The following is a 24,387-nucleotide window of genomic DNA, read 5'->3' as shown; positions in this document are numbered from 1 at the left end:
TCAGTTGACATTTTTTTGCATCTTTTCATGTATTGTTAATATTGTACAAAATTGTCTTAAGTTCTTAAATAAAATAAAAAAAATCTACAGAATGTGTCACTAAAGGAATGCTGTGTATGTTAGATAATAAAATTTTTATTTTCCTACTCAAATTAGAAATTATATTTTTATTTGTAATATTGCGGTCAAATGAAAAATCTGAAGAATTAACTGCTTTCTTTATCTGATTTATTTATTTGTTATACTTGTGCATTTATTTCCCATGTTGAGTTTTGGTTCTTGGTGGCCTCCATACATAGAGGCGGATCCTCCATTTTATCTAGTTGCGCCTTCTTCCTGCGGCGGAGTGACTTCTCTTGTTCCCTCGCAGATCTTTGGCCGAGTCAGTCGGTTAAAGTGTTCACCTGCTGGCGTTGCGTCTGTGAGAGTCGTGTTTACATTTTTTCCTCCTCCGTTTCGTTTTCCACCTCCAGGCCGCCGTCAGCGGAGGGTAACAGGAGACTGCGGCCGTACACGAGCATCACGGGGCGGCGTCACACACGGAGAACCGGCCAGCAGTTAACGGCGCCTGTTTGTGGATTTGACTTTGAATAAGCGCTGCCTGTCCGCCAGCTTTAGGTCTGAGACATGAGCGGAAGAGTTGGAGACCTCAGTCCTAAGCAGGCTGAGGCCCTAGAACAAGTAAGTTTTATTTTTATGAATTAAAAAAGCTCTTCATAATGTTTGTATCTCGTTTTACTCTTTTTTTTTTATTTTTTTTATTTTTTTTAAATCCTGCTTATTTTAGTTAATGTCAATCCAGAAGTGTGGAAAAGCTTAATATCTGCTCACATGCGGTTTACCTCTCCCATAATTTTGATCCCTTACATCGGTTTTGGATGCACTTCCACACTATAAAGGCTTTATAGTACCATGACATGAAAACACTCAATTTACTACTTTTATAAGAAAGTAATAGGAAGCTACTGTAAAAAAAAAATTATGGGTAAAATGGGCATATTTGCATCAGCTTATCAATTGGTGGCTCTTTTGTGGGAGCAATTTCTGGAAACGTAAACGCCTCTGTTTTGTCTTTTACAACCACAAATTTCAGTCTTTTAAATTTACCAATGGACCAACAGAAGGTAGTTCAGAGTTGAGGTGGAGGTTTTCAGCTACAGCTGCAAGTCTTTTAGGGCATCTACTTACCAGCTTTGCATAGCTAGAAACTGAACTTATTGCTAATTTACTAAAAAGGTCAAATATTTCATCTATGAAGATCAATTTTCAACACATCAGCTCTGTATTTAGGTCCATTCATCTACCTATGAACTCAGATCCAGGATCTATGCCATTGCCATTCCTCTATGGCACAAGTTTAGTGCCAAAATCAAGACTATTGCTCACATAGTAGTGGCTATTTCTTGTCCACAGAGGCTATATCCATTCTTAAGCGTGTTTTGATTAATGATGGGCTGACTCGACCGAAAAGGTGCCTTACTCATTTGTGCTAGCTTTGGAGAGACTAGTAACTAGCATGTCTAGGCTGGTCACCCTCTGGTTAGCCTACTTCCTCCATTAGCATGGATAGGTTGGTAACTAGCATGCTTAAACTGGTCAACCTATCTGTGCTAATGGACACCTGGATGAGTAGCCAGTCCAGTGGGTGACCCCACCAATGACCAGGCTTGCTAATTGTTAGCTTCTCCAGCATCAGCCTATCTGCGCTAGTGGACAGTAGAGGAAGCAGGGTAATCCAGTGGGGATGCTCCAAAGCTAACGCAAGTGAGTAGTTGCCTGCTCACTACCCAACACGGTCGCTCATAAATTGGTAGCTAGCTCAAGAACAGATGTAGCTTCCTGTAACAAGGTCGTAGTCATCACTGTATGCTCACAAGTCTTAATTTTGGCTCTAAAACAGCACCATATATAGCGTGTGTTCAAGTTGATCAACAAAAATTATTTTGCTAACTTTGAGATGCCCTCTTCCATAAATTCACAGCTTTGTGTTGGTTTAACCCAATACAACTCCTGGAGGTTTGTGATTGTAAGATGAGAAAATTTGGGAAAAATTCACGGACCATAAATACTGAACATATGATGAGGTAACAACTAAAATTTACTTTTAAGTCTCATAAACCCTTTAAAATTCCTAACTTTTTACCAGATGAGAGATAAATAAAATCCCAGGTATGTTTCAGCTCCTCAGGGAGTCCAACAGTTCGTCTTAAAGAGACAGTACACCCATAGGAGAGAGCCACATTTGCAAGGGAATCCTCCAAACGGACAACTAAACATGATTACATTGTTACAAAAACAACAGGACACGGTAAACATCATGTCCGACAATAATGGCCAGAGCTTTAGGATGATGGGAATCGGTTCAGTTTTAGCAAATATGGAGGAAAGCTAACAGATCTTCAGAGGCAGCCTGGAGATTTTCTGGAAACTTCCCAAAGTTACTCAAGGTCTTCAGACGCATCGTAAAGCTGCAGCGTGCAGCGACATGCATCAGACCTTTGTTCCAGTTTAGGCGAGGTGCCCGGTGAGTCTCAACGTCACGCCTGGTGTGTGCCTGAAGCCTCGACCCTGAAACAATAGAGTAGTGTGGGAAAACCTCACCAGTCCAACCAGTGCTCCCTCCAGCTCCAGACTGGCTGAGACTGAACGCAGTGACGCTCCCAGACATATGAAGAGTAATTCAATCTGTGGCGTCCAAACGTTTTGAAATAGAAGCCTCAGATTGTATCTGCTTAGTTATGAAAAATGCAAAACAATTCAATATACGAAATCCTGATTAAATGTCATAGCCTGATGATGTAACTGCATTAAAAGTGTCATTATTTACCAAGTAATTCAAAATTGACCAACTTTTAATGCAAATTTCTTTTAAAAGTGTCATTATTTACCAAGTAATAATAGGTAATCCACATGTTAATGCAACTTTTAATACACTTTCAAAATCAATTTTAATGTAACGTTGCATTAAAAGTGTTACTTACCAAAGAATGCAAAGTTGAGTGTCATGCATTTAGTGTCATTATTTACCAAATAATAATTAATCCAAAATATAATGACATCTTTAATGTGATTTTGCATTAAAACTATTATTATTTATCAAATAATGCAAAGTTGACACTTTTGGTGCACTTTTAATGCAACTTTCCTTTAAGTGTAATTATTTACCAAATAATAATAAATAGTCAAAACTTTAACAGAACGTTGCATTAAAATGTCATTATTTACTGAATGACTCGTCATGAGAACAGTTGTAAACGTTCATAAAGACTCCTTCATGTTCATGTCAGGTGTTAGTTCATGTTTAACACGTTATAGAATAGAATAGAATAGAAGTACTTTAAAGACAAGACACAGTAACAACTAGTTGTAGATAAAATAAAATAAATATAAAATGCTACAAATTGTAAAATTATAAAGTGCTGTAAAATATAAAATGCAACTTAAGAGCAGTCCTTACAGAGATTCAAAAAATGCAGATATGTATATGTAAATATATGTACAGCAAGTGTGCCACAGTGCAGTTGTGCAAAATTGGGCTGATTAGTGCAGAACAATGATTTATCTTTTATTGCACGGTGAGATGACATGTGGCAGGAAGGATTTCCTGTATCTGTCCCTACGACAGCAGAGCTGGAGCAGTCTATGTGAGAAGGTGCTCCGCTGTCTGTCCACTATGTGGTGGAGAGGGTGCTGTTTATTGTCCATGATAGACAGAACCTTCCTCAGTGTCCTCCTCTCCACCACAGTTTCCAGGGACTCCAGCCTTAGTCCCAGTACAGAGCCAGCTGTCCTGATGATTCTGTCCAGTCTAATAGAGTCGCTGGCTCTGATCATGTCAGTCTTCTGCACACTCTGTCAAATAAAGGGTCACTTATTTAGCCTCATTTAATAAGTGGGTCGGTCCGATTCCGTTAAGAGTTCCTGGACGTTTGTGGTGTGATGTACTTGTAATAAAGTTTTGTTTTATTTAAAGTGTACTCAGACATTTGGACTAGAAGCTAAACCTGAAAATATTTGGTCATATTTTGTGTTTTTGCAGTGTTGAAACAGTAAATCTCTGATCTTTGAGCTAACCTCTGCATCTGTTTATCTGTTTTTAGTTTCGGTCGAAGGTACAAGACATTCTTCCTCAACTTCCAGTACAGCATGACCACTTCCTGTTGCGCTGGCTCCGAGGTGAGCTAATCACTCCTTCTGCTCTTATTTATTTATTTTTATTTTTAAATCAACCTGGGTTCTGCAGGAGCCTCTACCACAGGGAGCACTGCAAAAACACAAACTCTCACAAAGTATCTTTTGTCTAGTTTCACTTGAAATAAGACAAAACTAAATTACAAGTAACTTTTCCAAAAGAAATAACAGCTGGTTTTCTGAAAATAATTCCTTGATATTGATGAAAAAGTTCTAGTTCCACTGGCAGATTATTTCACTTATAACAAGATATTTTCCCATGTTAAACTTGGATTAATTGTTGTACTTCATTAAAAAAGTCTCCGTCTGCATCAGCCACCTGTTTTTTGCTTCTTTTCTGGGGATTTCAGGGAAAATCAGTGTTGTTGCTCTTTAAGCGGAAAGCAGAAGCTGCTGCGGTTAATTGCATGAAACTGAGATGCAACTCCAGTGAGGAGAGTTTGCAGAAGTTGACAGAGAAACTCTTGATTTCAGCTGAACTTATAAACACTGATCGATTATCTGCTGTTTGACGTCATTTTGCATCGAGTCATATCCTGAGAAACATGCTGTTCCGATGTGAGATGTGCATGAAAAATGTCCGTCGCGCCGTTTTGTTTTCTCAGATTTTGATTAAATTAAAGCTGAGAAAACTGCAGATTGCATTTGATGTGTAAATTATGTTCTATTTGTAGAAATAAATGCAGGAAATTTGGTTTCTGTCATTTCTTTTAAGTTGCAAGAGAGGATTAAATGAATTTATTTTATGTATTTGCCACATTTTCCTGTGTTTTTTAAAATTATTTTATTTGTTATATTACACAGATTATGAAAAATTTATATGGTGTACATTGGCAAGGAGTTGGTAATTATTCTGATGTTTGTTATTTATAATTATTATTATGAGTCCATAGATTTTCTTGTCTTGTTACAAGTCCGTTTGTAATCATTTTGTTTATGTGTTCTAATTTATTTGTTTGTTCTTAACCAAGTAAATTGAACAGGCACATGAATACCATAACATGCTTTTAATTAAAAATTTCTGATATGAGTAAAATATTTCATTAAATTAAGACAAAGGGTAGGATTAAATAAATGTTAACTTCCTCCTGCTCCTAATTATTTTGCTCTTAGTTGTGCATGCACATGTTTTCTCTTCTCCTACTGATTGCTTGTTTTCTTGTTTTTAAAAACCAGTTTGAAATAAATAAATAAAAGCGGTTGACTGAACACCAGCAGTGGTTGATTAGCTGGTGCGCGCCAGGCTGAGGGTGAAGCAGCAGACGTGGAATCGTCTTTGTGCTTCACAGAGGGAGGAAATGAGAGGCTAAAGCAGAGGCCCAACAATCTGAGTATCAATCTAATCCAGAGCTAATCTCATTAGGACTGGACTACGGTGGCTGCAGGAGTCTGCTGCTCTGTTCAGGGCTTAGAAGATATTGAGAAATTGTTTCTTACCAAGAACTCGGCAGCATTGAAGGCTCTTTGTTCTCCTAATTAAGCTCCGTTCAGTTATAAAATACCAGCTTTGGCCTCTGGGAAACAAGGAGTGGCAGCTCCGAACATGAACAATAAAGCTCTGTTACTGTGATAAATGAACTAAACACTTAAAGTTATGTCATCCTGGCCCTTATGTAAGGCTAAATTTACCATTTAATGTTGCATAAAAATAGGATTTAACACAAAAAGCCTGGCTGCACTGCAAAAACACAAAATCTCACCAAGTTTTTTTTTGTCTAGTTTTAGTACAAATATCTTCCTTGTCTTATTTCAAATGTACTGACTTACAAGTAGCTTTTCAGAAAGAAACAGGGGCTAATTTTAAGTAAATAATTCCTTAATATTGATTAAAAAAAAGTAGCAAATTATTTAACCCATAACGAGACGCGTTCCCCATGCATGTTCTAAATAAATTAATCTGCCAACTGGAACGTTTTAATCAAGATGAAGCTATTATTTACTTAAAGCTTTTATTTCTTGCTGAAAAGTTCCTTCCAAGTGTAACAACATTAGACATTTTGTGTTTTTGCAGTGTAATGATGCAATAACTTAGATTTTAACAACACAGCACAATCAAACGGTTAAAAATAACATTTTACATGTTTTCCAATGCATGGTGGCAGTTTGTGCATAAAAGATGCACCAGACAATTATTCTGAATTTAAATCTAAATCCTGAATTTAGTTTCTCAGAATATTAGAAAATTAAGATCAATTTTTTTTTTTAAATAGAGCTGCTATATGTCCGACAAAGTCACGGGGAAAGATTTGTACTTCTACCACATTAGGTCATCACTTGTTCCTCAAAGCATTAGAATGGAAAGTTGAGTGGAAGGAAAGGAAAATTTTAATAGTTTGGGGAGATTCTCTGAAGTTGGTCTAATGCTCTGAGTTTCTTCAGAATAAAATCAGAAACAGTTGGGATGGACGATGAGGCTGAAATACTTATTACAATATATCATATCAGTCAAATATTGATAATTATTGATTAGTTTTTTGTTTTAAATATCTGAAATACTTCCAAACTGGCGGCGTGGCTAGTCGTAGTTTTCACTCCAGACCACTGTTGTTTTTGTTTTTTAGCAGTTATGAGGCAAATTGGAGAAACCTTAAACTGCTTCTGCTGCAGTTACTCAACAGGCTGTTGCTAGGTAACCAGAGAATGACTGCGTTGCTAGGTAACCAGAGAGGGAGTTAGCCAAATCCACCGACTTTGCTTAGCTAGCTGTGAGAGGTTGAGAAGTCATTTCCCAGAATGCTGTGCAGTTCTTGATCGGAGTTCATTGTTGAATATTGAATTTTCTATCAGTTCTATTGACCATCTATTGATATTGATAATGAATTACGAGGCTAAATATGCTAAATGAAAATCATAACTTCTTATTGCTGCTCTGACACAAAGGGATAAAAAAGTGATTTCCTGTCTAGATATCTAAACAAATGCAGCAGTGTTAACAAACAAACAAACAAACAAACAAACGTGTAAATTGGCTCCACAATCGTCACGTTCTCACCAACGAGAGCAGCGGCTAATGCAGATGATGTGTCTCATCAAGGCCAAAGTGTAAGGAAATCGCATTTCTGCCGGCCATAAAGATAATGAGAGCAAGGCTTTACTCTCTCCAGATCTTTGGCAGATTAATTTTGACCTGAGCTTTGAATCAGTGGGTAAAAAACTGAACTTTATGACAGAACTCACCTGCTTTTCCAGCCTAGAGAGAGAGATTATTACAGGGTCCAAATGATCTACTGCAGTACTTTTCACATTTATTACATTCTAAATATTATTTCATGCTTACATGGAATAGACAACATGTATTGATGCCTTTGTGGATATAAAAACATTTTCTAAAAGGACTATATTTTCAACAAAAAGCTCAAAGAATTTTAGATTAATCTCATAAATTATCTAGAAAAAACTTGGGAATTTCCAGAGTTTGCTGGTAACCAGTTAAATTTACTCAATTAAGTAACTTTTTTTTAAAAATTACTTTTAGGAGTATTTTTACTACGCTGTACTCTTTACCTTTACTTGAGTAACTCTATTATGAAGTATTTATACTCTTAGTTGAGTAAAATTTCTAGATTTTCGACCAATTGAAAGAAAAACAAACATGTTTTAACCAAAATTCACCAGACACACACACACACACACACACACCTGCTGTTTTATTCTGAAAGAAACTGATTCAGAAAAATGTTATTTTGCCTGATTTTATATTTGATTTTACTTATTTAAATTATTGTCATTTTGGTCCTGAAAATACCAAAATTTCCACTTAAATTTACATTTTGATCCATCTGGTGATGTAATTTAAAAATATTTCATGATTGATATTTGATCAGTTTCTCCGTACTTGAGTAAACTTTTTACCAAATACTTTTTTCCTCTCACTTGAGTAAAATATGTTGAAGTAGTGCTACTCTTACTTGAGCACCAATGAGAATTTGCAAAAGTAAAAAATTTGCTAGAAAAAACCCAGAAAGTTTGAGACTTCGATCAGACTTCAGAAAACCTAAAATCTGCTTTTATTTAATTTACTAAACCTCACTTGTTAAAGCATGTATTTTTAAAGTGAGAGTGTTACAAATCCTGATCTTATTGCTGAGGATAGGTGGAATATTTTTGTTTATTTTTATTGTTTTTATTTTTTATTTGAGCTCAAATAAATTTGCTATTATTTCAATGACGTTAAAAAACTATTTAATTCTTTGTTGTCTGCAATAACTTCAGCCTTTCTTTCCTTAAAAAAAGTATTTATTTGCTTAATTATTGGGAACTGAAAAAAAAAAACTATTTTTAAAGTTTTTTTTACTATTTATTTTTTGGCCCACAATTACTTTTAACAAAACGCTTTGACACCCCCTCTAAGTTATTAAAGGAAGCGTGATGCGTCGCCTTTATATCTAAGAAAGAGGCATTAGCAACGCCTCCTCGTTTTAACGGTGGGTCAGTGAATGCAGCATAATCAAGCGCTCAGTCACTTTACACGGTTAATCACCTTACAGAGAGTCTTAGATGTTGAACTGTCCACTCTGCTCTCCACCAGCGTTATAAAAGCTGGTTATAAAAGCTGAAAAGTGAATGTTTTTTATTCATTCCTACCTTCTCTGAATTACACAAACATCTAAACTCCAGTAGTTGAAGTTGGATTGAATTAGTTTTGCTCTGATTCATTAAAATACAATTTATTATTTGTGAAATTTAATTTCTGGGATTTTCAGTTTTCCCAAAAATACAACGAACAGACAAAGGTTTGACAGAGGAACCTTTGGTGAATGAAGAATAAAGTCTTAAAGTACATACGTGTCATTTTTTCCTGTAAGACATGAAAAACTGAAAATTTCAACACTTTCTCAGACTTTATGAAAAATCTTTCCTTTCCAGCGTTAATCTATAATCTCATAATTTGCATCGTGAAAACGTCTGGGATTGTTACATTTGATCGTTCAGCTTCTCAAAACTGTCTTGACTATTTTTCTGTTTTTCCCTAATTATTTTTAGAGCTACAGAAAAGTTAAAACTGCAGGAAGTGTGTGTAATCCCAGATTAAGACATTTTTCATTAGATTAAACCTCTGCCTCTTCTGTTTCAGCGAGGAACTTCAATGTGCAGAAGTCTGAGGCCATGCTGCGAAAGGTAACGCAATATTACGCATTATTTAATAATCTGCAGCAAATTACACAAAGGAGTTAAAAACAAACATACGTTTTTATTAATTAATCTGTGGAGGCGCACCTAGCTGCAGGCGAGGCTCCAGATTATAGCGGGTAGAGGGGGTGAAGGTTCACAAACTGAGTCATCACTGCACCCAGAGGCAGATAAGACACAGACAAGAGATTAAATAAAGACCCGTGGCAGATTAAGATTACCGGTTGCATCATTTACAGTTAGTCTGCCTCCACTAATCTGCAGGACATGTGAAAATCCGCCATGCTAATGTTTAAGCTAAACACAAACAAATCTTCTCTTTCAGCACCTGGAGTTCAGGAAACACATGAAAGTAGACACGATAATCACCGACTGGCAACCACCAGAGGTAAAACACGAAAAAACAGACGCTGGCTGCTGCGTTTCCATCAGAGATAAAACTGTCCAAATCGAAATTATAAAAGAAATTTAAACAAAGTTGATAACAAAAGTTTTAATATTAGTTGGGATCATTGTAGATGGAAGAAATAATATGTGGAGCAAATGTATATAAAAACCTTAGAAAGTTTGAGATTAATCTAAGAAAATCGAAATTTCTTTGGTTGAAAAGTTGAAAGTTTTGGGAATAAAAAACACTAAAATGCTGAGATTGTCATAAATTTTCAAGAGAAAAACCTTCAAGTAAAGAAAATTGCTTCAATTTGTTCAAAAGTTTTTAAATGAATGTCGGTAATTTTCGAGAGAAAAACTTTGAAATTTCTGACTTTAACAAGTTGAAAATTTGTTTGGACGAAAATTCCCCAAAGTATTGATATTATTATATTGATATTATTCTCAGAAATTTTAATGAAAAAAATAAGGAAATTTCTGAGTTTTAAAGTCAGAAATTAACAAAACAATTCTGAAATTTTGAGACTAAAGACAAGAAAATGTTTGACTTTCGAAACTTGAAAAATTGCTCAAAATAATTATGAAATTTTGAGTTTAATCTCAGAAATGTTCTAGAAGTTTCAAAACATAAAAATGTTCTAGAAACTTCCAACCAAAGGTTTAACATTTTCTCGGGGGAAAAAAATTCAGAAAATTTTTTTGTGGAACTTTTTATTTTTACTATCAAATTTTTGACTTTTCAAACTCTCCAAATTTTTGGGTAGAAATGTATTCCTTTCTTTCTATCTACAATGGCTTTAATATGCCGCCATGTTTTTGCGGTAGTATGATGTGGTTTTTCTGCCATATCGAAATAGAAATGTGATTTCAGTTTATTTTCATATTTAATTGTTTTTTTCCTTTTATTGGTGTTTTTATATTAGCAGAATATAAACAAAGATTTGTGCAAATTTATAACGGAAACGCAGCTTCAGATCTTCAAAAACCAGCCGTGTGATTCAACATGGCTGCCCCCTGCAGGTGATAGAGAAGTATCTCTCAGGAGGAATGTGTGGCTACGACCGCGAAGGCAGCCCCATCTGGTACGACGTGATTGGACCCGTGGACCCCAAAGGACTCTTCCTGTCTGCGTCCAAGCAGGACTTCATCAAGTCCAAGATCAGAGACTGCGAGATGCTGCAGAAGGAATGCAACCTGCAGTCAGAGAGGGTAAGAGCAAAGGATGCTAACGCTAAGGCGGACACCGGGTCCAGAAGGCTGCTAGCTTAAAGCATGGAAACTTACGACAATATATTAGAGCATAGAAAATGCATAAAAGGAGTAAATTTTCGCCAAAAAACTAATTTTGAAATTAATCTGACAATTTTTTAGAAGAAATATGGAAATTTTATAGCTCAAAAAGTCAAACATTTGCTAGATAAACTCAGACATTTTCAGATTAAGCTAATAAATAAATAAAAAACAAAAACTAAGACATTTCTGATTTTGAAAATTTGCTGAGAATTTATTTGAGAAAAAACACAAAAATTTCAGAGCTTCAAAAGTCAAAAATTTGAGAAAAAAACTCAGGAATTTTGAAATTAATCAGACATAAAAAAAAAAAAAAAAACATGGACATTTTTTGCATTTGAAACTGAAATTTCCAAATTTCTTTCTAGAAAATATCTCAGCAAACTCAAAATGTTGTGAGATTTGTTTTAGGCAAATTTTTGACTTTTTAAATTCTGAAATTTCCCCAAAATAATAATAATAAAAAAAAAGATTCTCAATTTAATCTGATAATTTCTGAGATTTTTGGCAAACGTTTTGATTAATTTTTTCACAAAAAAATTCCAATTAGTGTTGTTCATTTGCACTATTTTCTCCACCATTTGTCCTAGTAGAGTATCAATAAATTTAAAAATATGCTTAAATATGGTTATTTTGTGTAGTTTCATAACACAAACCACTTTTCTTTATGACCGAAAGAACTGCATTACAAATGAGAATATTTGTCAGTAGTTTTTTGAATTTGTGGCCCTAAAAAATGAAGTAATAAGAAACTTAACTTTTACCGCAATAGTAACACCATGTTATTCTCCATCATGGAAGTTTAGTTGTTTTTATTGTTATTCTGTGTTGTGTTTTAGCTGGGCAGAAATATCGAGTCAATCACGATGATCTACGATGTTGAAGGTCTGGGACTGAAGCACTTATGGAAACCTGCAATAGAAACATATGGAGAGGTGCAAAGCGACACAAACTGTGTAATTCTCTCTTAAAATGAACAATTTGCTGATTTTCTGCTCTATTTCTCCTCCAGATCCTCCAGATGTTTGAAGATAACTACCCAGAAGGCCTAAAGAGGCTGTTCGTAATTAAGGGTAAACTTATTTTAAAATAAATAAATGAAATAATAAATGATGAAGCTAACTTCATGTACCCAATTTCTAAATAACAATGTATTTAAATTAGTCTTTGTACTCTTGATAAGTAGGGGTTTAACTGTTCATAGTTCAGGCTTGAACTATGAACACATAAGAACCACTTATTGGAAGGTTTTTTTATTTTAAATATGTGGATATATTTAACTTTGTATGCATATTTTTTAACCATTTGTTTATTGTTTATTCAAACTTGTACTCCATCTATGCTTGCAACATACTTATTATTTTACATTGTTTTCTAATTTTTCCTCCTTTAGCTCCTAAACTGTTTCCTGTGGCCTATAACCTCGTCAAGCACTTTCTGAGTGAAATCACCCGACAAAAGATCTACATCCTGGGGGGTGAGATGTGGCCAAAAGTTTAAACAAAGCAGGAGCTGTTTAAAGCTCTGTTTAAAGCTTTAAACAGAGCTTGTTTAAATTAAATTTTAGGATTTGTGCAGTGATGTTATGTTGTTTTATTGTCTTTAAAATTGTTTTATGTTGTTGAAAACCAATCTGCACTGCAAATTAGCCAAGGTTGTAAATGTTATAGTGTTCTGTTTTTGTTAATACTCAACCAATGCAAATAAACAATAAAGAAAGAGCTGTTCAGTATCTCAAAAATATAGCCAACAATAATATTTCTGCTATTTGAAATTCATTATTTATATTGGCTGGGGATGCAAATAATTAATCAACTTACGATTAATCGATGATTAATGGTTCATTTGGTTAAAATTTGTTCCAATAGGTTGACTATTAAAGTTTGTATAGATGGAACGTTTTTTAGTGTTGTAGTGTGGCCTCCATCCAGCAGAGGGCGCCGCTGGTTATTCGTAAAGCGGAGCCATTGATACAGAAACAAAGATGGCGGCCGTACTAGAACAACGGGGATTACTAACTGTCTAAACAGAGTCCGATGTGAGATGAAAATCTCACCTCATGCGGTTCAGTTTTGAAATATAAGCAGTCTACAAGCTCCGTAAGTTTCACAATATTTTTTTAACACACAAATGCAGCATATTTTGAAAAAATTAACCCTGCAGGTTATAAATAGACGGTCGATTCTCAGGGTTTTAAGAAAATTGCGGCTTATAAATTAACCATTAGACTATTGATGAGATAAATCCATTTCATTAATCGACACCTTTCATCCATATTCCTGACCGATTTAATACATTTAAGTTTCAGCCCTCCCTCTTATTTTGGAAAATGTATAATCTGGAACTGTTTCTAATTGACTGGAGTTAAATTAATCAGCCACGCAACTGCCAGACTCTGCACAACATAACACTGATCCATTATACTTGTGCAACAAATACCATAAATCAAAACACCACACAATGTCAACACCACATGGTACCACTTAACCGTGGTTAAATGATACCAGCATGTCGTTCTCACTGCTCATATTTTTACATTTTTTTATAATAGACTAAACATGGTTGTTTATGTAAAGAGGGCCTGGACGTTTATTTATAACTGTTAACGCATTTTTTTTTACTTTTAGGGAACTGGCAGGAGGTTTTACTGAAGCACGTCGATGCAGAAGAGCTGCCGGCCATTTATGGAGGGAAGGCGACGGATCCTGATGGAGATCCTCGCTGTCGGATGAGGGTGAGTCAGCAAACCTGCTGCTGATTATTTCATGCAAGAAGTGGCTGATGAGTTGGAAAAGATAAGTATCTAGAGCAACCAAAAATAGATATCTGGCTCATTGATTCTACAGCAGCGTTTGCCCTTTCAGTTTCCAACTTCGATTACATTGTGGCACTTTTTCCCCAGTTGTACCTAAAACTTTTTGATCAGTTTTAGGTACAGTTATAATTGTAGCATAAATGTTGGCAATAATCTAGCCTTTCCTCAACAGATTCAGCCATTTTAGCCTTTCAGACCTTTGATACCATCTTATGGGTTTTCTGATCTTGATTAAATATCAGTTCTTAATCACACTTGCAGTAAAACGGCTTTCATCCACTTCACTAAGGTTATCTTGACCTAAGCTGACTGGTGTAATCTGCTCTGTCATAGTCCAACAAGCAATAAAAGACAAAAAGTAGCAACTAATAAGGTCATGCTAATGCAGAGATTTTCTAGAAAGAAACAGAAACTATGGAAGCAACTGGTAACAATTTGAACGGCGGGGCCAGTCCAGCAGCAGAGCCCGCTTTTCAGTCATGTTTTGATCAGAACTGGTGGAAAAAACAGTTGGGTGCCGTTTCCACATGTTTGTCACATTGCAACACAAAGTTCAACAGGTTTAATGGAGCAACACAAAGTGGAGCATAATGGCAAAGAGAGGGAAAAGTTTTTCAAATAACTGCCCAATCCCACCCGGATGTCTTCCACTGAGGAGACTTTGGGTTGGACTCTCCAATCTCTGGTGCTGAGGTCACCCAGGTGCTTTAAAGGGAACATATCATGCAAACAGTTTAAATGTTTCTGTGCTTCCATTTGGGTCTCTGCTGCTTCTAGAAACAGCTAAAGCATTAAAAATAACCCCACCAAGCAGTTTTTTAGTTAAAGCATTTTGGTGTCTGGAAAATGAACCATTACAAAAAGTTTTGGAATGTCATAAATCAGCGGGTGCTGCCTAGTTACCTAGCAACCCTGGAGCAGAGTTTCACCCATCACCTAGCAACCCATGTAGAGATCCAGTATGTTTGGTCAGCTGGTTTTAAAAAGTGGACTAACCTTGTCTGGTGGGAATGGACCAGTAATCTAACCTGCTGAAACTTTCCCCCTGACCTCTGTGTTGGGTTCTTTGGTTTATTTGTTTGCTAATAAACCTTTGAGGCTTTCGCAGAACAGATGACTTATACTGAGATTAAATCACATACAGGTGGACTCTGTTTACCAGTAAGGTGTCTTTTAAAGTTACCTTGCTGGACTGGTTTTTATTTGAGGAATGAGGGTGCAATATAAGCACATTGTTTACTTGTAAACAATTTAGAAAAACTGGTAGCATTTCTTTCACTCCACCATTATGAACTGATTTTACATAAAATCCCCACAAACACATTTAACTTTGGCTGTTAAGTGAGAAAATGTTACAAAGCTCAAGTGTCTGTAATATGTTTGTAAGTAGCTGTAAATGTAATTGAAAAAGATGTAATCTTGACATATTTTGCTCTAAGATATGTTTAATTTAGGGGAGAATAAATGGATAAAGCTTGTAGAGCTCTTTAGGACTCTGGGGTTTTTTCTGGCCTTTAGTTTGCAGTTTATTTGGAAAAACATCTGGAATGCTGACTCATCTGTGCAGAACAGACTTTAATGATGTAATCCGAGACGTTTATGAGTCCAGAGAGAAGCAGATGCACATTTTAAGTGTTTACAACAGGCTTCCTTTTCAAGCATTAACTCAACGATGCTGCTACTAATATAAAATCAGTAGCAGGAATCAATGAGATACAACGTGTTGGATATAAAACAAGAGAAACGGTTGATCAAATATGTTGTTACTGGATGTAGCTGCTTTGGATTGTTCTGGATATGCATTTACTTTTGTCTTTTGCTCATGTAGTTTATTGCAGCTTTGCTTTACTAAAGACTGCCTGGTGCACATGAAATATTGCATATTTGCATTTGACTTGCAAAGTTTGGTATAAGCTAGCTCTGTAACCGCCAGATTTACCTGTCCTGACCAAACACCCCATCCTGAGGGCCTAATCCATGTAAATCTCACAGGATCATTGAATGTTTGGATAATATTTAGGCTGTTTTTGTTTATGATACAACGGGGGTGTCCAAACTTTTGGATACATGAGCCAAAATCATTAAGTGGAAAAAACGTTTCCTCCTTTTCAAAAATAAAATAAAGTGGCTGTACTGGAATTAACAAATAAAGTAGTCTGTTGTTGGTTATTGTAGATACAAAACTTAAGAGTTTTACAGATTCAGCCTGTAACAATAACCAATAAATTAGTTCATTTGTATGACCAATTAAAACAAACTCAATAATTTCCATTTGCATTATTTATCATTTTTCTTTCTTTCTACCAGAAACTGGATAGTAAAGCTTTTCAGTTTGGTGGTTTTGACTCGACAATTTTGCTTAGAGACTTCATAATTAATTTTATTTGTTGTTTTTGTTTATTTATTTTTGGATATTTAAAATATCTTCCAGTTAAATGTTCATCAGAGTTTAAAGTTTATTGATCCTTGAAAATGTGTTCTTGCATTACTTTGCCATTATCATTGTATTAAATGAAAATGGTCTCAAAACAACAATTCTTATCGTTTATCGCAATAACTTCTGGAATAATTTATCTTGACGGCTCTAGCAAAGTTTACCCCTGCCTGCTCTGTAACAGAACCGTCCAGTTCGCCTTCATGCTGCTGCTCTCCCGCCTCGCTTTGCTGGAATAGGAAAAGCAAATCAATAAAATCTCCCTGCCAGATCAGATTCTCTGTAGCTGATGCAGTAAAGGCATGGGCCGGTATGAGATCCTCAAGTTGTCATGAACATTGCACCATTTAATTTTATTTACACAAACATTTAAACCAAAACGATATGTTGTCTTTCTGCTTTTTGTACAGTTACTTGCAACCTAAGGAGTGAAGGGTGGCGCAGTTTTAGCTTCTAATTCACAACTGGCATGTTTTACGTTTTCTGTACGGCCGATATTGTATTTCTCTTTTTGCTATGCTGAATTTAAGAAATATTTAATATAACAATGTTATCTGCCAGCTGTATTACGTACTGACTGAATAAATAGGAAAATCATGGTTTTCTCACATTAATGAACTTAGATATATTTATAAAACAGGAACCTTTGAGGTTCTTGAATACAAAACTATAAAGTGAAATTTAAGGGGCTTGTTGAGTGTTAACATTTCAAAATGGAACTTCATAAAGTGCAATTTGCATTCCAGATTAGGTTTTAAAAAAAAGGATTTGTTAGAAAAAAAACTGAAATTTTAACAATAATCTCAGAACTTTTTTTTCTGAGCTCAAAGGTCAAATATTTGCAAAGAAAAAACGTAAAAACTTTTAGATTGTCAGAAATTTTATAGAAAAATTAGAAAGTTGTTGAATTTGAAATCGAACATTTGCTAGAAAAAAACAGAAGTTTTTTTAGATTAATATCTAAATTTTTGACTTTTCAAATTTTGAAATTTTCTTTTTTTGTATAAAATTTATTAGATTAATTTCTGTGTTTTTAGTGGAAATTTACTCTTGATTTTCTGTTCTTGTACGCCATCATACAAACCGCACTCTGGTTCAGGCATGACCCCGAGGTCTTTTTTTCTGGATCAACTGGCTCCCCTTAAGGATGGCCAGTGCTGCCCCCTGCTGGATGGCCGTCAAACTACAATACTGAAAGAAAGTTTAAGCAGAAGCTATAAATTAATTGACTGGAACTAATCCCAATCTTTCAAACCATTGATTGTGGATTATTTGTTTTCATCCTCACTCTGAAATGCGACTCATTGATCAGGGAACTGGCCCATGCCTAACGTAGAGCCAACCCAGTAGAAGCTGCTCTATGAACTAATCGTAAAACTGATTCATGTTTGTGGCTGTTTCTTCAGATAAAAAATTGGCCCCAAGACAGATGAAGAACACGAGGATTCAAATTGGTTTTGTCTGCGTTCAGGATACTCGGCCTCTAAATGTTTAGGGTTTAGCTTCTCGCCGGTTAGCTAGCTGTGTCCGTCACATTGTTCGGTGATGTTTTGGTTAGTTTGGGCCCTGACCTGTTCACATTGTTCGCACACGATAACACACCAAACGCAGCGTCATCTAGTCAATGATCTTACAGCACAAGGAGGACATTTATCAGAAAACATTTTCTGTCACGAGGGTTAAATTTAACTTTTAGGTCTGTTGAATACACTTTTCTTATCATTATAGATTGCATTAATAAACATCTGTACTAAATATGTTTTAGTGCTTTGTTGTTTCATTTAGGTTAGAATAAATCAATTGATAAATAATTGTAAACTGCGGAAATCAAGGTGGTAATATTATTTAAAGTAAGTGCACTGCAGACTGATGTGAAACAGATTTTTTTGTGTTTGGTTGGATAATTGACTCTTAAAATATTTAATTATAATAAAAACACCTCATTGGTTTTAAAAATTGGCAGAATATCTTTTTTAGAGTTTTGTTTTTGTTAATTTAAGAAGCAGAAAATATTATTTCAAGTAACAAACAATTTTTTTTAATTGGAAAGTTTCTCCCACTCTAAAGATGATGAAGAAAAACAAACATATTTAGCCTATAATATAATTTTGTTTTCTTAGAAAATGTCAACGTTGCAAATGAATCCAACCATTAACTTCTTCCTCCTGTAATTATTTTTGAACCAAGGATCACAGCTACAAATTGCAAACATCAGAAATCACTATTTAATTATTTTTTTAACTTGAAAAACTTTGAGCCTTATGGATTTTTGTAAGGTATTTAATTTTTTTTTGTTTTTTTATTCTCAGTTGGTTTTACTTGTGCACAGTTTATGTAATGTGAGAGTTTTAAACATAAACAGCCTTCAGTCTGCTTTGCTTTGGTCTGTTTTTACAGTGTTTTTATTGTTTTAGGTTGTAAGTGGGTCCAGATTAGGGGTGGGCAATAAGAACTTAAAGTTTCCTCACAATATTTTGTGATACTGATTAAAAACTATTTGTTTATTTTTTGTGACTTCATGGCACAGCAGCTTTAGCCCCACAAACACAAATATTGTTCTAAAAATATAATAATAAGAAGAATAAGAATTTATTGTGACAACAATAGGCCTGTCGCAATAATCAATGAATTAATTGTACAATGCATTAAAACTAGATCAATAATTTAAATTTTTTTATGATTTATCATTTTTCTCTTTTCTCTGTTTCCACCAAAAACTGGATGATAAAAAGTTTTCAGTCTTTGGTCTCAATTAGTCCTTTTTCTTGAAGGACAGTTTTGTTTACAGAAACTTTGTAATTGATTTTATTTGTTGTTTCTGTTTTTATTTTAGATATTTTAAAGTACTAACAGTTCCGGTGTTAAAAGTTTATTAGAATTTAAAGTTAAAGAATGTGTTCTTGCATTATTATTATAATTTTCATATTACTTGAAAATTATCTTAAAGGATCTGTATTATTGTTTATAGCAATAATTTCTGGGACAATTTATCTTCCATAAAAAAGGACAACGTTAAATCAAAATGATCATGAAATAAAAATGATTAGTGCCCACCTCTAGTCCAGATTTCACTTCGTTTTTACTCACTCTCATGTAATTACATTGCAGTAGGCAGAGTTCACATCAGGAAACAATGGCCTGTCCTTTTAGCTGCGTTTCTGTATTATAATACACTATTCTGGTTTTATTTGATTGATTTTTGTGTGAATAAATGGAGAAAAGAACCTTTCTGTGCTTGGTGTGACCTGCTGTTGAATGTCTAAATAACATGGTGACAAGCAGTCAGACAAAACGGCATCGTAAGTCAAGCCTCGATTTCTTCTAACCTTCTACTTCCCAAGTTTTCATCATTCCCTGCATTTTAACCTTTTGTGAATCTTGTGCAGATAAACCATGTTGGACCAGTTCCTGCTTCCTACTACGTGCGGGATCACGTCAACGTGGAGTACGAACACTGCCTGACCGTCAGTCGAGGTTCTTCCCAACAGCTGGACTTTGAGATCTTGTTCCCGGGCTGCGTCCTCCGGTCAGTGTGCTAATGGGACGTCCGTCCGTCCATTTTCTCACAGCCTTGTCTCTAGTGGGGTTGGGAGCTAATGGGACAATTACAGATCAATTTAAAATTAAACATGCATAAAGAGAAACGATCTTCCATCCCTTAGGCTTGATATAAACCAAACGAGCAAAACCATGTTGCAAGTAAAATGAGGAACCGCTATTTACTGAACTGAACTATTTAGGAACAATGTTAAATGGATTTATTTATTTTATCTACTTATTTAAATTTTTATAGTTTGCTATGCAGGAGCAAACAAAATCCCCCCCAGGTGATCTATAAAGTATTATCTTAAAACCAGCTGGCCAAATGTGCTAAACTCCAGCTGGGTTGCTAGGTTACAGGCTGGGCGTGACTGAGGTTGCTAGGTAACGGGCAGAGTTCCGCTGGGGGTCACTAGGCGAAGGTCAGTGCCTGTTGATTTGTGACTTTACATTTCCATTTTCCAGATTCAATAAAAATGTCAACTTATTGTCAGAATACAACCAGGAGTTTGTTTTTTAAACTCTGGTTGTTTTTAGAAGCAGCAGAGACTCAGATGGAAATATAAAAATGTCCAAAATGTGAATTTAGCTCATTACGTCGTCTTTAAATCAGAAATTTTGTGTCGATTTGGAGTTCATGTTCATCTCGAATATGAACACATTCTTTTGTTCGGAAATACATTGAAGTTAAAGATGATCTCATTACACAGTTTGTATAAATGTTTCCTATCTGCGACTCTTTAAGGTGGCAGTTCGCCTGCGAAGGCGCAGACATCGGCTTTGGGGTGTTTCTAAAAACGAGAAAGGGAGAGTGGAAGAAAGCGTCTGAAATGCAGGAAGTGATTCCCAGCCAGCGGTACAACGCTCACCTGGTTCCTGAGGACGGGTCGCTGACCTGTGAGCTTCCAGGAGTCTGTGAGTCGTCTGACTGTTTACCCATAATCCCCACAGCTCAAGATCCTCCCCTTTAAAAGGCTCCACTTCCTGTTGAACAGATGTGCTGAGGTTTGACAACACGTACAGCATCTTCCAGGCCAAACGGGTCAGCTACACGGTGGAGGTTCTGCTGCCGGACCGGCTCCAGTCCCAGCGGGAAGCCCAGACCAACGGGACCAGCGAGAAGTCCAGTGGGGGGACCAGCGAGAAGTCCAGTGGGGGGACCAGCGAGAAGTCCAGCGACCTGCTGCAAGACGCACAGACTCAGCTCTGAAGATAAGTTCAGAATCGATTAAACGATGAAACAAGCACAGCCTGACGTACTTGATGTAAATAGAACCATGCTGTCTCGCATTTTCACTTGAAAGTCCAGTTTAATGCTACGGCTTGGTACCAACTCTGGTTCAAATGTTTTGTTCAACCAAAAATTAAACAAAAATTAGCTCAAATTATAGTTTTTTTTTTTTCTCTTCCTCTATTATTTAAAAAAACAGCAAAAATGAATCATTAAGTCTATGAGGAGTAACATTGGGCAATAAATATGCAAAGATAAGTTTTGATTTAAAATCAGAAATACATTTTTTAAAATCAAATTTGAACTAATAACATTCCTGTTGGTTTGTGATCAGAAATCAGACAGAATCCAGAAATTGTAGATCTCTAAATATTTTTCTTTATGCAGTTCTTCAAACGTTTCATTCCAGTTCACAGCATGACGATCAAACAGGAGGGAGAGTCTCCCTCTGATCTAAACCACCCGGCCTTTAAAGCCCGGCTCCGACCAGGACTAGTTAAAGGGTGGAGACAACATTTACATTCCCAGATAGAAAAACACATTTGTGCTAAACTATATTCCTAGAAAAATATTTACATAATTACTACTAAAAGAGACGAGAGAACAATTCAAACAAAATATTAGATAAAGCAAATTACTTCCTCCAAACAAAAGTAAAACATTTACCAGATAAATTAGAATATAGGAAGTACAAAAACCAGCACCTGTTGGGAGGGGCTAAATCTCCCACAAAATGTTCCAGTCTGAAGGATTAAATGGTAAATAAAGTTAATTTATTTCATATGTTGGCCATACAAAGAAAAAAATAAAATAAAATTACAGGAATAAAGTCTTAAACTCACAACTTTATTCTCATATTATTATGACTTTTATTTTTATTTTCTTATGCTTTGTTTTTGTGTTTTAATTTCAAGAATGCTAATAAATGAAGTTTTTCTTTATAATAGAATATAAAAAGACTTGGTAACATTTATTTAGTGTTTGTTATGTTTATAAAATCCTTGATGTCAAATTTAACTGCATTGATAGACAATCAGTGATAGAACATTATGCAATATTCATATATTTGCCTAAAACTTTTGCAAATTAGATGTAGGGAAATGCAATCACTGTTAAGAGAATTACATTTTATTTTCACAAGAATTGATCATTTAATAATAATAAGCTGATTAATATTATTTTTAGCATGAATTTGACAGACTGGCTGTTTGAACTAATCTTCCGTCCCACCAGAGCATCAAAATGTATCAATATATTTAAAGATATGATTGAATGTCGTTATTTCATGTAAATTTTACATTTGTATTTCTGGTTGAAAGGATCCACAAATATTTTGTGTTTAATCATTTTTATTGAGTTTGGATTATCAATAAATTATTTGATCAGATTTACCCATGAGAGCCGGTGAAGCTCAACTCGGTTACGGACGACATGATTGGTCTGCAGCTCAACGTCGTCTGTGCATGTTAACCAATCAAATGTCAGCATCTATAAAACAATAGCTTTGTGATAATTAAATTATTTAGCAATTAACTGTAAAGTAACTTATGTTATGATGGTAATGAAATAATTAAGATTTTTAAATTATTTTAAAAGTATTTTATGTTATTCCTCTTATTAAATTTTCACTTGCAGGAAATTAAAAAAAGTTTGTAGAAAATTTCTGAGATCTCATAATTTCAGATTTTTTCTACCAAACTTTCGACTCTTTAAACTCAAATTTCCTTTTTTTTTTTTTTGTTGAAAATTTATTGTTCCATTTTTTTGTATTCAAGCCAAAAACTAAAGTTTTCTAGAATTATTTAAATTAAATACATTTAGCTAAAATGTATTTTAATTATTTGAGTAATTATTTAATTACTGATGTTAATTCTACTTTGAATTATTGGTTTCATGTTTAATTTGTTTAATACATTTTTAATATTAATATAAATATTCTATTTTTATTTAAAGGTATTATTTTATATAAACTATTAATTATATAAATATTTAATAATCTTATCTGAATATTCAGACACACTTTAATCATCTCCATTTGAGACATTTAAATTTATTTTGGAGTTTCAAACTGTTTTAAAATAAATACGTTTGTTCCACTGTGGTCTTATTGGAATTGATTTAAAAGTTAGTATAAATCTGATTTATGGGGATTTTCCACTGATTAACAAATGACTAAATATGTTTTCTATGTATAAAATAAATATTATTGATTTCTTACCTGTAGCAAAACAAGCATTCTAGCATTTATCACAATGTGTACAAAATTTTTTTTTGTGTGTGCAATGGGTAAAATATTTAAAACAAAAACACTGCAACGATGTTTACATATTGTCTGAAGTTCCTTAAATTAAATGTCATGTTGTCTACAGGATGCTGATGTTAAATTTCTGATGATTTTTAATTCCTGGACTTCCAGTCAACGGTAACTAACCAATTTTCACAAACCTTTCCATAAGTATTCAGTATAATCAACAGTTTGTGAGAAAAATAATCTTATTTATGCAACATAGTATTATATATTCATGTCTTGCCTGTTGAGGTAAATAAGTTTTGTTTTAAATGTTTATGCAGTCAAATAATTGCTGGATGTCGACTGAGGTCAAGATAAAATCCATTTTTCTCAGCAATACTTAATTTATTCCTGTCTTTGGCTTTATGTATGTTTATTTTTGCAGATTAATTCACTGTTTGATTTTGTATGTGTAATTAAAGCTGGATTCAGATTTTTATACTGGACTGGTTATCATTACTTAAGAAAAAAATTTATATTGCTCTGAAGAAAAACCAAAATGTTTCATTTCATCACCAGTATTATCCCTCAAAACCAAAGATATTTTTGCTCTTTAAAAAATGTGACCTTTACTACGAGGGATTTTAAGAATAAATATATATAATATTTTCTAGAAAATATGAAGAAATTTCTGACCTCAAAAAATGTTAAATTTGCTAGAAAAGAAACTAAAAAAAGTGAACATTTTCTCCAGAGAATTTCTGAAATTAATCTCAAAATTTCAGATTTTTTGGGGGAAATTTTTTACTTTTCAAACTGAAAACTTGGTGTAAAAAAAAAAAAAAACAAGCCAAAAATCTCAGGAAATGAGATTCTGAAATGTTCTAGAAAAGTTTCAAAAGTCAAAAATTTGGTACCGGAAACAGAGATTAATCTCATGTTTCAACAGGCACATTTGTGACCTTTGGAAATTTTCTGACGCTTGAATTCAAATCACCATGTTTTTTTTAAAAAAAACTTCTTAAATCTCAAAATTTGAGTTTGAGCAAATTTTTGACTTCAAACAAATTTTTGGCAGAAAAAGTTTGACGGTGTCATATATGGTGTGGTATATCCCCAACAGTTTCATTCCCTTA

The 24,387-nt window shown here is 34.5% G+C and overlaps 1 protein-coding gene across 1 annotated transcript; it reads left to right on the top strand.

Annotated features, from left to right (window-relative positions):
* The first annotated feature begins 325 nt into the window (after positions 1 to 325).
* On the top strand, positions 326 to 23,752 carry LOC122828434 (SEC14-like protein 2). The gene is made up of 12 exons (XM_044111993.1): positions 326 to 681; positions 4,101 to 4,176; positions 9,266 to 9,309; positions 9,647 to 9,709; positions 10,732 to 10,920; positions 11,841 to 11,936; positions 12,014 to 12,074; positions 12,395 to 12,478; positions 13,629 to 13,735; positions 19,637 to 19,776; positions 20,536 to 20,705; positions 20,786 to 23,752. Exons 1-12 carry the CDS (start codon positions 628 to 630, stop codon positions 20,998 to 21,000), a joined length of 1,299 nt encoding a protein of 432 aa, XP_043967928.1. The 5' UTR covers positions 326 to 627; the 3' UTR covers positions 21,001 to 23,752.
* The last annotated feature ends 635 nt before the right edge of the window (positions 23,753 to 24,387 follow it).

This window comes from Gambusia affinis, linkage group LG03 (genome assembly GCF_019740435.1).
Source record: "Gambusia affinis linkage group LG03, SWU_Gaff_1.0, whole genome shotgun sequence".
Lineage (NCBI taxonomy): Eukaryota > Metazoa > Chordata > Actinopteri > Cyprinodontiformes > Poeciliidae > Gambusia > Gambusia affinis.
Note: the sequence above shows the minus strand (reverse complement) of the source record. Positions and strands in the feature narration are given on the sequence as shown.